At 41.8% G+C, this 13,298-nt stretch overlaps 1 protein-coding gene across 1 annotated transcript; it reads left to right on the forward strand.

Moving 5' to 3' along the window:
* Positions 1 to 7,486: 7,486 nt before the first annotated feature.
* On the forward strand, positions 7,487 to 11,654 carry LOC308290110 (uncharacterized protein; the record flags this gene model as incomplete). The annotated part of the gene is made up of 5 exons (XM_080731885.1): positions 7,487 to 7,601; positions 7,708 to 8,333; positions 8,412 to 8,960; positions 9,585 to 11,186; positions 11,484 to 11,654. The coding sequence occupies 5 exons, from the start codon at positions 7,487 to 7,489 to the stop codon at positions 11,652 to 11,654; spliced, it is 3,063 nt and encodes a 1,020-aa protein (XP_080588011.1).
* Between the last annotated feature and the right edge of the window lie 1,644 nt (positions 11,655 to 13,298).

Below are 13,298 nucleotides of genomic sequence, written 5' to 3' on the forward strand. Positions count from 1 at the left end.
CTGCTGTATCTGCCTACATTCAGACCTGCGCTGCTGCAGGCATCTTCATCACTGGATGGAGAAACACAGTGTGCAGTAAGCTCTACATACTGTAGTACTGCAGTACAAACATCTGCTTTCAAATGAACAGCAGTGTTTGTTAGACCTAAACCACATTCTCTCATGTTTTCACAGACAAAACCTCCTGTCCTACTAACATGGTGTACAGCTACAAAATGACCAGCTGTAATCGGGGTTGTCGCTCTCTAAGCCAGACCGACGCCACGTGCCAGATTGCCTTCACTCCTGTGGACGGCTGTGGTTGCGCTGAAGGAACATATCTGAATGAAAAGGGAGAGTGTGTGCCAGCGATCAAATGTCCGTGCTATGACAAGTATCACCAGATTCAACCTGGGAACACCGTCAGGATTCAAGGAACAACCTGGTGAGGATTTCACTGCTCCAATGCTTCTTCTCTGATGTTTTACTACTATACTTTGATGATCTACTTCCCAATGTCTCTCTTTCAATTCCCAGTGTCTGCAAGCGTGGGAAGCTCAACTGTTATGGAAAGCAAGACATTACATGTGGGTACTCAGTACTTTGCACATTGGATCATTGATAACATTATGCATGGTGAGGTTTTTAACATCATTTTCTCTTCAGCCTGCACAGCTCCGATGGTCTTCTTCAACTGCTCCAATGCGTCTGTGGACGCAAAAGGCTCAGAATGTCAGAAGAGCTGTCAGTCTGCCGACACTGAATGTGTAAATAGAATTTTGTTGTTTTACCATAGAGTACAAATAAGCAGTGGGTCCTTGTTGAGAAAATAAGACAACAGAACCCCAGCATGAATTCAGACCTCTTCTCTAGTCAGAAATGAAACATACTGAATCATCATCAACACGACAACACTTAGTGAAATGAATCACATACAGTAGTTATACGCTCCTTCTTACAGTAAATAGTAACATGTTACCAAATGCAATGCTGACTTCAATTTGTTGTTGATAAAGTTATGTTGTTTATAATGAACTGAACTTGATGTGTTTTGTAGGTGAGCTCTGATTGTGAGTCAGGCTGTATGTGTCCTGATGGCTTGCTGACCGATGGTAAAGGGGGATGTATCAAAGAAAACCAGTGTCCCTGTTCGTATGGTGGGGTCACCTATCAGCCTGGACAGACGGTCAAGGTGGACTGTAACACCTGGTAAAGAACTTTCATGCACTGGATGAAGTCTTTGTGTTTTATTCAGCATTTCTGTTGTTCTAGATTAAAACCATTCTGTCATGGTCATTATAGCACATGCACTGGGAAAAAATGGAAATGCACCGCAAAGCAATGTGAAGGAACCTGCAGCATCTATGGAGAGGGTCATTATGTCTCTTTTGATGACAAGAGGTTCTCTTTCCATGGTGGCTGTGAATATGTCTTTGCTCAGGTACAGTAGTGAGGATTCTGTGCAGTCTCTTTCTGTGATGTCAGTGTTTTGATGAGAATCCAGTCAGACTGCTAATGCCGGCATCTTACAGGATTACTGCGGCAGCAACACCAACGGTACCTTTAGGGTTCTGACTGAGAGTGACCAATGTGGGCCTGCTTACCAAACCTGCTCCATCTTGATCAAGCTATTCTTAGGGGTACAAAGCACTGTTTAAAATCACATGTTATCGGTACACATACTCTACCTTAAGTTGGCCGTTACAATTAAGTCAACATGCTTTTCTCTTTGTTCTTTTAGGACACTGAAATTCAACTGAGTGAGGAAAAAGTCACAGTTGTTAAACAAAGTAAAAGCCAGGATATCTCCTATAAGGTCCACACTATGGGCATTTATCTGGTGCTTGAGGCAAAACAGGGACTGACTCTCATCTGGGACAAGAAGACCGGTCTGATGATCAAACTCAGCTCTACATACAAGGTGAGTCAACAATATAACTAACATACACAATTATCTAGTTTACAATAGAACACTCCGTAGCTATGGTATCAATTATGTGGTGCTGCTGTAAGAATTGTTAAAAGATATTACAAAAAAATCTGAATGCTTCAGAATTGGGAGATTGGAGCAAAGATGGTTGTTTGATAATTCCTGAATGTTTTATAAACAGCATACCGGTATATTTTTTTCCGCCAGGGAAAAGTGTGTGGTCTGTGTGGGAACTATGATGGAAATGCAAGGAATGACTTCAGAACCAGGAACCAGGAAGTGGTCGTGAAGGCTCTTCAGTTTGGAAACAGCTGGAAAGTTTCTCCTAGTTGTCCTGACAAGGAAAGTGAGAAAGGTCCTTGTGCTGTCTACTCCTACAGACAGACATGGGCTGTGAAGCACTGCAGCATTATCAACACTGATGTATTCAAAGCCTGTCACTTGAAGGTATTAAGCACACACATGCACAGCACGCACACACACATATGTTATTTCGTTGCATTCTCTATTAAGAATTCATTGCGGTGGTGCCTATGATAGCCTATAGATCTGCCAAGATGCATCACAGATATATATATATTTTTTTCTGTGCATAGTCCATAACATTTTCTATGTTAATATCTGTTTGTATTCACTAGAAAACTGTATTCATAAGTCATAACTGTTATATGTTTTCTCTGGAAAAAGGTGGATCCCAAGAACTATTATGAAGCGTGTGTGAAGGACTCATGTGCCTGTAACTCTGGGGGTGACTGTGAATGTTTCTGCACAGCGGTGGCAGCTTACGCTGCTGCCTGTAACACAGCTGGAGTGTGTGTGAGGTGGAGAACTCCCAAAGTCTGCCGTGAGTCTTTGTCCTTCCAACAAATCGAACACATAAAGTATCTGTCATTGTCAATCTGTTGTATTCTGATGCATTCTGATACAGACACTAACATACTTTTGTTTTGCTGTCTCTGTCCTACACAGCTCTGTTCTGTGATTACTACAACCCATCTGGAGAATGTGAATGGCATTATGAACCCTGTGGTAAACCGTGTATGAAGACATGCAAGAATCCTTCAGGACTATGCACCAATCCCATACCAGCTCTGGAGGGTATGATATTAATTTATATAGTACACTGTAATCCCTGACGCGTTGACTTAACTAAAAAAAAGTACAGAAACTCATTGCCTCAAAAAAACTGAGTTAACGTACAATCAGTAATGATGAGTTAGAGAAACTCGTTCATTCTGAGTAAGCAGTACGATTAACTCGTTCATTCTGAGTAAGCAGTACTTGTTTATTTTGAGTGTGCTTTACACAACCTGTTTATTCTGAGTAAGCAGTACTAGGTTATTCTGAGTGTGCACTACAGAACTCGTTAATTCTGCGTAAGCAGTACTAGGTTCTTTTGAGTGTGCAGCACTACAAATGTGGTTATTCTGGGTAAGCAGTACTAGGTTATTTTGAATGTGCAGCACTACAAAACGTGCTTATTCTGAGTAAGCTGTATGTGTTGCAGTGCTATAAACATGGTTATTCTGAGTAAACAGTACTTAAAACATATATGTAGCCTAAATACCTTACTTAAATGTCTGTTCCTGAAAATTCTATAACAAATGCAATTCTTAAATGTCCTTGAATTTAGAATTCTACTATACAATTACAACACTTACTTTAAAACATGCATGTGCAAAACAATAATCCAAAAACAAAAGAATGCATTGAGGACACTTCAACTAAAGTTTATTTTCAAATGTCATGTTCACCAGGCAGAACCTCTTCCATATTTTAGCATTTGTGTGATCTTTCTTAAGGTAATGACCCACTTCTTCATACTACAGTCACACAAAAGTAGATGTACAAGCTCAAAGGGCATAAAAAGCAGCATTACAAGGTTAAACTAACATATTATATAGACAGAGCTGTGTTGAACAACACATTAGCAAGAGATTATCATTTAGCTTTCAACTTTTTTATAAATACCCAACTTAAAATGTAGTAATATAAAGCTAACCTAATTGTTCAGCCACAATTGTTTTAATAAATAAAATCACATCCCGTCTCAAAACAGTTGAGGTACTTTACATGTTTGTATAGATCTTTATTTTTTATTTTTTTTAGAGCTCATAAGTTTCAGTGTGAGGGCTTTATTCCCCAATCCCAGCATTACCTTATGAATGCATGTCCATTTCCCATGCATTTTGGGTAATCCAATTGCAGTACATGTGTACAAGGCCAAATAAAAGAGAAAATCCTGGGGCAAGTCTCTAATATCCACGATGACTATATCCCCTCCAGTTCGATGGCAGTGGAAATGGGCTCTAGGTGCAGTTTGGACCATTTTGAAGAGCATCGTCAATAGTCAGCACACCAACTGTAAACAGTTAGTCGGTCCTCAGCTCTGTGTTCCAGCTCTCATAAAGGCACGATCTCCCAGAAGTTTCTGATTAACATCCACTGAGAACTTGGGTGTATACACGTCAAAGGACTCTGGCCATTGTCCTCTTCTTGGCATTTGTGGTGTCCCTTCAATGTGCGATGTGGTGGTCCCTGTTGTGGCTGCAACTCTCAGCAATAACCGTCGGTCCATTTTGATGTCCTAAGAGAAAGGAGAATTTTGTGAAATTATGTCCATGTTTGGGTTTTACATAGACCTATGTGAAACAATGAAAGCAAAGGAAGCAAAGGAGGAATTTGAATTAAGTGGGAATTCAATTGGTGGGTTTTGCCTTCGGGGGGCGGTTTTAAATGCAGCTTTTTCTCTAAATGAATTGTTCAATGTGTAAACATTGTGTATTGATTGATTGACTGATTATTTTATTAGACAAAAATGGAGAACAGTACAAGTATAGTCAATACACTTGAAATGTAGTACAGTACAAGTAGAAACACCCTGCCTAAAAGGAACATCTCAAAAGGTGTGGGTGAGAATACCTGTAACTGCTCTGGGAGATGGACAGAGCAGAAGGGTCAACTGAGTCTGAGCTGGCCTGGGAGACCTAAGAAAGAGAGACACAAGTTGAGCCAACCATGAAAAACAGATATCACATAGCTTTTATCTCAAACAATATCTAGACATTAAGCACTTTAAGTCTTTACTCTGATAGCTCCTCTGCTATTATATTTCCCTCTACACTAGAAATACTGCTCAAAGAAATGAAGGGAACAAAATGTTCCCTTATTTATTTACATTTATTTGAGTATAGTTAACTGTAGTACTGCTCAAAGAAAGCTCAAAGAATAATTCCCTTCATTTCTTTGAGCAGTGGTACTACTGAAATTTGCCCATCTTCAAATGTGGAGAAAGCCATGTAAACCAGGCTGAATTTAGCAGCCACTGTTTTTAAGGAATACAGCAAACTGTATCAAAGAAAGCAACCACACAAAACTAGCTGAATTACAACACATCAAAACAATTTGATCAAGGATAAAATGTGTACTCACCAAATCAGTGAACAGAGCATAAAAATAGTCCAAAAGCTGACAGAAAACAGAGTAGGTCTTCTGTTTGAATGCTTTTCTTCCTCATTCAAAAGGGGCTGCTTTCAAATTTCAACTGACAACAAGTCCCGCCCCTGGACTGATCTGCACATGTGTGAATGATGAAAGAAAGCACTGAACGTAGTTTTTCTAAGTTAACTCAAGTCTTTCGACTCCAAAGTACTAGTAACTTAGTTTAAATGAGTTTTAACATCAGGAACTTATTTTTTCTAATAAACACAACTCAAAACAATCAAATTAGTCAGTTTTTTGAACCAAAAGTACTATTAACTTAGTTTAAGTGATTAGGAATAACATGCTGATGAAAACTAAGTTAAGTGTACTCCATATTTTTGCCTAAGCAGAATTATCCAGCATGTTTGGTTTTACAGTGTATTATAGATCTGCCGAAATCTGAAGACTCAATTCTTTAGACTCCACCTCATCCCCACTCACATATGCCTGAGACTGCGAAAGTTTTACGGGGTTGTCATTCGTCCCCCCCCCTGTCTGAAAAGACCTTTAGAGACAAAATGAACCATATAAAGCATATATATAATGTAGAGAATCCCTGCTCACCCAGCACATACGGTAGGTCCCTAGGGATTAGGAAACCCTACTTCCAGGTATTCGTTGAGTCTCTGGGGTCATAAATGCTCGTGAGAGTAGTGTGCTTTATGGATCTTAAGTCACAAACCATCTCCGCGAGCGAGCATGCGCATTGAGCTCATTGCCATTGGTCAAGCCGCCATGAACTGCTGAGGTCAAACTTGTCACTTGGAAACCTTTACTTCAAAAAAGCCCAACTGGTCCTTGGGGCTTGCAGCGATCCAGGACACTTTGGAGGCAGGCTGTTACGGTTGCCCACCTAATCAGAAATTAGGAACAGTTTTAACATTTTCCGAACAATTCATTTTAATGCATTTGGACACATGTTTGGATTGCCTCTTCCAACTCCTGCCCCCTGTAGTGCCAGCCCAAAATGATATATGATCAGGGTTAGTGCTGCAACAAATACAATTCAATGTTTACAGTACAGATCTAGATGCAATATCCACTCATAAAAATTCTATTGTTCTGTGTCTCCATTGAATCATCTTTTCTTAGGGTGCTACCCACGATGCCCGCAAGAACGACCTTATCTGGAAGAATCTACTATGAAATGTGTGCAGATGGAGCAGTGTGGCTGTTATGTTGATGGAAAGCATTTTAAGGAAGGAGAGGACATGCCTTCAGACAAGAACTGCTACACATGGTACTGTATTTAGACAGTTGATTTGAGTTGATAATGCTGTTAAATGAATGAGTATGATACTTATTGAGCTGTTGGTGCTAAATACTGATCCAATCTGAAATCCTGGGTTATGAAGTAGGCCTATGATTCATATTTAGATGACTGACTCATCCACATAGTCAAAGTGATTGATCAGTAAAACATCGGCACAATAAAACTCTAGATAATGGACACTTAAAACTTTCTAGTCGTTTAAATGGTTACTTTGTTAGCATGACAAGCTTTATTTGTGTGATGAAATCAAATCAATCTGTCAGATTAACATTTGTAGAACATAGACCACTTCAATGGTGAGCTAAGATTAACTTTGCCAAATAAACAAAGCAGATTCGACCTAACCCAAATCCCTGAGACATTTGTGCTTTAGAGACTTATTTGTGTGAGTTGCAACAAATATATTACTAATATGATGTAAATTGTAAGTATTAAAGTATTAAAGTATTGAACTTATTTTTCCTCTACTTTTTAAAGTTCTTGTGCTTCAACAAAGGCAAACTGCACCTATGATGTCAGGGGTAACTATTGTTTTTGTAATAATAATTAATTATAATAATAATAGTAATAATAACATTACTACTATGAACATCAAATACGGTATCAACGTGAGTGTGTGTGTGTGTGTGTGTGTGTGTGTGTGTGTGTGTGTGTGTGTGTGTGTGTGTGTGTGTGTGTGTGTGTGTTCCAGCTTGCTATTGTTTGTACAACGGAAACAAATATGAATATGGAGCAACAATCTATGACACACATGATGGAGATTCTACTTGTATCACTGCAATCTGTGGAAAGAATGGAAACATTACAAGGGTCATGAAGTCATGTCCTACAACAACAACTACTACAACTACAACTACAATTACAACTACAACACTACCAACCACACCTACGTTATCAACTACTACACCCTTTATCTTTACTACCACCACTACACAAGTTACTAGTACCAAGCCTACCACAACCACAGAGAAACCAACAACCACAGAGAAACCGACAACAACCACCACAACCACAGAGAAACCAACAACCACCACGACCACAGAGAAACCGACAACCACCACAACCACAGAGAAACCAACAACCACCACAACCACAGAGAAACCAACAACCACCACAACCACTGAGAAACCAACAACCACCACAACCACAGAGAAACCAACAACAACCACCACGACCACCACAGAGAAACCGACAACCACAGAGAAACCAGCAACAACCACCACGACCACAGAGAAACCAACAACCACAGAGAAACCAACAACCACCACGACCACAGAGAAACCAACAACCACCACGACCACAGAGAAACCGACAACCACCACAACCACAGAGAGACCAACAACCACCACAACCACTGAGAAACCAACAACCACCACAACCACAGAGAAACCAACAACCACCACAACCACAGAGAAACCAACAACCACAGAGAAACCAACAACCACAGAGAAACCAACAACCACCACGACCACAGAGAAACCAACAACAACCACAGAGAAACCAACAACCACCACAACCACAGAGAAACCAACAACAACCACCACGACCACCACAGAGAAACCGACAACCACAGAGAAACCAGCAACAACCACCACGACCACAGAGAAACCAACAACCACCACAGAGAAACCAACAACCACAGAGAAACCAACAACCACAACGACCACAGAGAAACCAACAACCACAGAGAAACCAACAACCACCACAACCACAGAGAAACCAACAACCACAGAGAAACCAACAACCACCACAACCACAGAGAAACCAACAACCACCACAACCACAGAGAAACCGACAACCACCACAACCACAGAGAAACCAACAACCACCACAACCACAGAGAAACCAACAACCACAGAGAAACCAACAACCACCACAACCATAGAGAAACCAACAACCACAGAGAAACCAACAACCACCACAACCACAGAGAAACCAACAACCACCACGACCACAGAGAAACCGACAACCACCACAACCACAGAGAAACCAACAACCACCACAACCACTGAGAAACCAACAACCACCACAACCACAGAGACACCAACAACAACCACAACCACAGAGAAACCAACAACCACAGAGAAACCAACAACCACAGAGAAACCAACAACCACCACGACCACAGAGAAACCAACAACAACCACAGAGAAACCAACAACAACCACAGAGAAACCAACAACCACCACAACCACAGAGAAACCAACAACAACCACCACGACCACCACAGAGAAACCGACAACCACAGAGAAACCAGCAACAACCACCACGTCCACAGAGAAACCAACAACCACCACAGAGAAACCAACAACCACAGAGAAACCAACAACCACAATGACCACAGAGAAACCAACAACCACAGAGAAACCAACAACTACCACAACCACAGAGAAACCAACAACCACCACAACCACAGAGAAACCAACAACCACAGAGAAACCAACAACCACCACAACCACAGAGAAACCAACAACCACAGAGAAACCAACAACCACCACAACCACAGAGAAACCAACAACCACCACAACCACTGAGAAAGCAACAACCACCACAACCACTGAGAAACCAACAACCACAGAGAAACCAACAACCACCACAACCACAGAGAAACCAACAACCACTGAGAAACCAACAACCACCACGACCACAGAGAAACCAACAACCACAGAGAAACCAACAACCACCACAACCACAGAGAAACCAACAACCACTGAGAAACCAACAACCACCACGACCACAGAGAAACCAACAACCACAGAGAAACCAACAACCACCACAACCACAGAGAAACCGACAACCACCACAACCACAGAGAAACCGACAACCACCACAACCACAGAGAAACCGACAACCACCACAACCACAGAGAAACCAACAACCACCACAACCACAGAGAAACCGACAACCACCACAACCACAGAGAATCCAACAACCACCACAACCACAGAAAAACCAACAACCACAGAGAAACCAACAACCACCACAACCACAGAGAAACCAACAACCACAGAGAAACCAACAACCACCACAACCACAGAGAAACCAACAACCACAGAGAAACCAACAACCACAGAGAAACCAACAACCAACACAACCACAGAGAAACCGACAACCACCACAACCACAGAGAAACCAACAACCACCACAACCACAGAGAAACCAACAACCACCACAACCACTGAGAAACCAACAACCACAGAGAAACCAACAACCACCACAACCACAGAGAAACCAACAACCACAGAGAAACCAACAACCACCACAACCACAGAAAAACCAACAACCACAGAGAAACTAACAACCACCACAACCACAGAGAAACCAACAACCACAGAGAAACCAACAACCACCACAACCACAGAGAAACCAACAACCACAGAGAAACCAACAACCACCACAACCACAGAGAAACCAACAACCACCACGACCACTGAGAAACCAACAACCACCACAACCACTGAGAAACCAACAACCACAGAGAAACCAACAACCACCACAACCACAGAGAAACCAACAACCACTGAGAAACCAACAACCACCACGACCACAGAGAAACCAACAACCACAGAGAAACCAACAACCACCACAACCACAGAGAAACCGACAACCACCACAACCACAGAGAAACCGACAACCACCACAACCACAGAGAAACCGACAACCACCACAACCACAGAGAAACCAACAACCACCACAACCACAGAGAAACCGACAACCACCACAACCACAGAGAAACCAACAACCACCACAACCACAGAGAAACCAACAACCACCACAACCACTGAGAAACCAACAACCACAGAGAAACCAACAACCACCACAACCACAGAGAAACCAACAACCACAGAGAAACCAACAACCACCACAACCACAGAAAAACCAACAACCACAGAGAAACCAACAACCACCACAACCACAGAGAAACCAACAACCACAGAGAAACCAACAACCACCACAACCACAGAGAAACCAACAACCACAGAGAAACCAACAACCACCACAACCACAGAGAAACCAACAACCACCACAACCACTGAGAAACCAACAACCACCACAACCACAGAGAAACCAACAACCACCACAACCACAGAGAAACCAACAACCACCACAACCACAGAGAAACCAACAACCACCACAACCACAGAGAAACCAACAACCACCACAACCACAGAGAAACCAACAACCACAGAGAAACCAACAACAACCACCACGACCACAGAGAAACCGACAACCACCACGACCACAGAGAAACCGACAACCACAGAAAAAACAGCAACAACCACCACAGCCACTGAGAAACCGACAACCACAGAAAAAACAGCAACAACCACCACGACCACAGAGAAACCGACAACCACAGAAAAAACTGCAGCAACCACCACAACCACAGAGAAACCGACAACCACAGAAAAAACTGCAGCAACCACCACAACCACAGAGAAACCAACAACCACCACAACTACAGAAAAACCTACAACAACCACGACAACTACAGAAAAACCGGGAACAACCACAACCATAGTAACACCCATCACATTCACCACACAAAGACCAATTACCGCTTCACTAACTGCATGTGGATGCAAATACAAGAATCAGACTGTCCCTGCTGGTAAGTAAAAACCTTCCTATAGCGAACTGCACTAATGGCTCTTTCTCATAGCATATATTTTAATTCAGTAAAGTGTAAGAATTAACATTACATTTATTTCCCCCCATACTAGGAACTATTGTCTATAATGTGACAGATGCAGAGAGCTGGTGTTACTCTGCAGTCTGTGACCCCTTGAATTGTACAGGCAACATTACGAAACGCAGTACACCATGCCAGTCAACTACTACAACCACAACCACAACAAAGGTCACCACAACCACAGAGAAGCCTACCACCACCTACCCCACCCCCGGCCCACCTCCAACAACCACTCGACCAAGCCCTCCTCCAAGAACAACAACTCCCCTAATAACCACTCCACCTGTGGATTGTGATTACCTAGACCCACCATTAAAGGTATTCAAACCCAGGCCACTTTCATGGGAATGTGAAACAGAAACAATACTAGAGTTGACTGAATAGCATTAATTACTACTAATTACTTCTGATTTGTTGGTTGTGACTGTTTTTACTTGCTCTCCTTGATAGAATGGGCAAACCTCAACATCAGGCTGTGTCACACAAATATGTTCATCTGGAAAAGTAATTACATTATATAAGGATTGTTTACATCATTTTAAACCAAAACCCACATGTGCAAATGGACTTCCACCAGTGAAGGTTCATGATGATGACGAAGGCTGTTGTTTTCACTATGAATGTCAATGTAAGTTCATATCAATAGTACATTTTATCAAAAACGTATGCTGAGAAACGATGTGTTCTGGTAATTTGCTTCAATGTGACCTTTAATGCTTTATGTATATTATCTATTATCCATCCAGGCCTCTGCGATGGCTCGGGAGTTCGTCACAAGACATTTGATGGACAATATTACAACTTTAAAGCAAATTGCACGTATGTTTTATTTAAAGAAATCATTGCACAATACAATCTCACTGTCCTTATCGACAATGAGAATTGTTATGACAATGATACATGTGACCGCTCCTTGATCGTACGTTACAAACAACATGAAATTATTCTCACACAAAAGAAGGGTGAGGCGACTGAGAACAAGGTAATTCATAACTCTGTAAATTTACACATAAAACTACTCTAATCTACTAGGCAACTCTCAATATAAGTTTTAAGTACTCAGTATTTATTTTTCCAATCTTCAGGTAATTGTCAATGGCAAGCGTGTAATCCCAACCGTCGATAATGATGACTTTGTCGTAACAAGTAATGGAATTGAGATGCTGGTGAAAATCCCAGCCATTGAAGGCACTGTGATGCTCAAAGGATTGCGGTACAGCATCAGACTGCCAAACTCCCGCTTCCACAACAACACAGAGGGACAGTGTGGTGAGATAGCGCTTACATTTTGCATTGAGGAGCCCAGTGCAGTGGGTCACGTCAGATAATGTTTTCTTAATGGTAAACTCATAATCATTTGTCTTGACAGGTACATGCGACAATGACAAAACAAATGAATGCAGATTACCTAATGGTCAGATCCATTATGACTGTACTGAAATGGCTTATGAATGGTATGTCAAAGATAACGTCACTGACAACGCAACAAAGAATTATTGTGAAAAGCTCCCACCAACTCCCACCACCACCGCACCCCCATTTCCCACCACCTCCGGGCCCTCCACCACTACCACATGCAAACCTGCAGTCTGTGAAGTCATAAATAGCAAGTAAGAAGGAACAAAGCCTCATGTAAAATAATGTCTGTGTAATGTAATCAGTCACACACTAACATTGACACGAGTGTACTTTATTTCAACATGAAGGGTTTTTGAGAAATGCCACGAAATCTTTCCATCAACACTTTTCCATTGGGCCTGTCAGGCTCACGTGGGTTGCACGAATGCTACTTTGGTGGGTTGCAGCTATTTGGAGTTGTATGCTTCCGAATGCGCACGACTCAACATCTGTGTTGACTGGAGGAATCTTACAAATGGACAATGTGGTATGAATGGCTTTCTCGTTGTGTCCAGTTGTCGAGTAGATAATATTCAGACTAC

Source organism: Nannobrachium achirus (assembly GCF_963921795.1).
Source record: "Nannobrachium achirus genome assembly, chromosome: 8".
NCBI lineage: Eukaryota > Metazoa > Chordata > Actinopteri > Myctophiformes > Myctophidae > Nannobrachium > Nannobrachium achirus.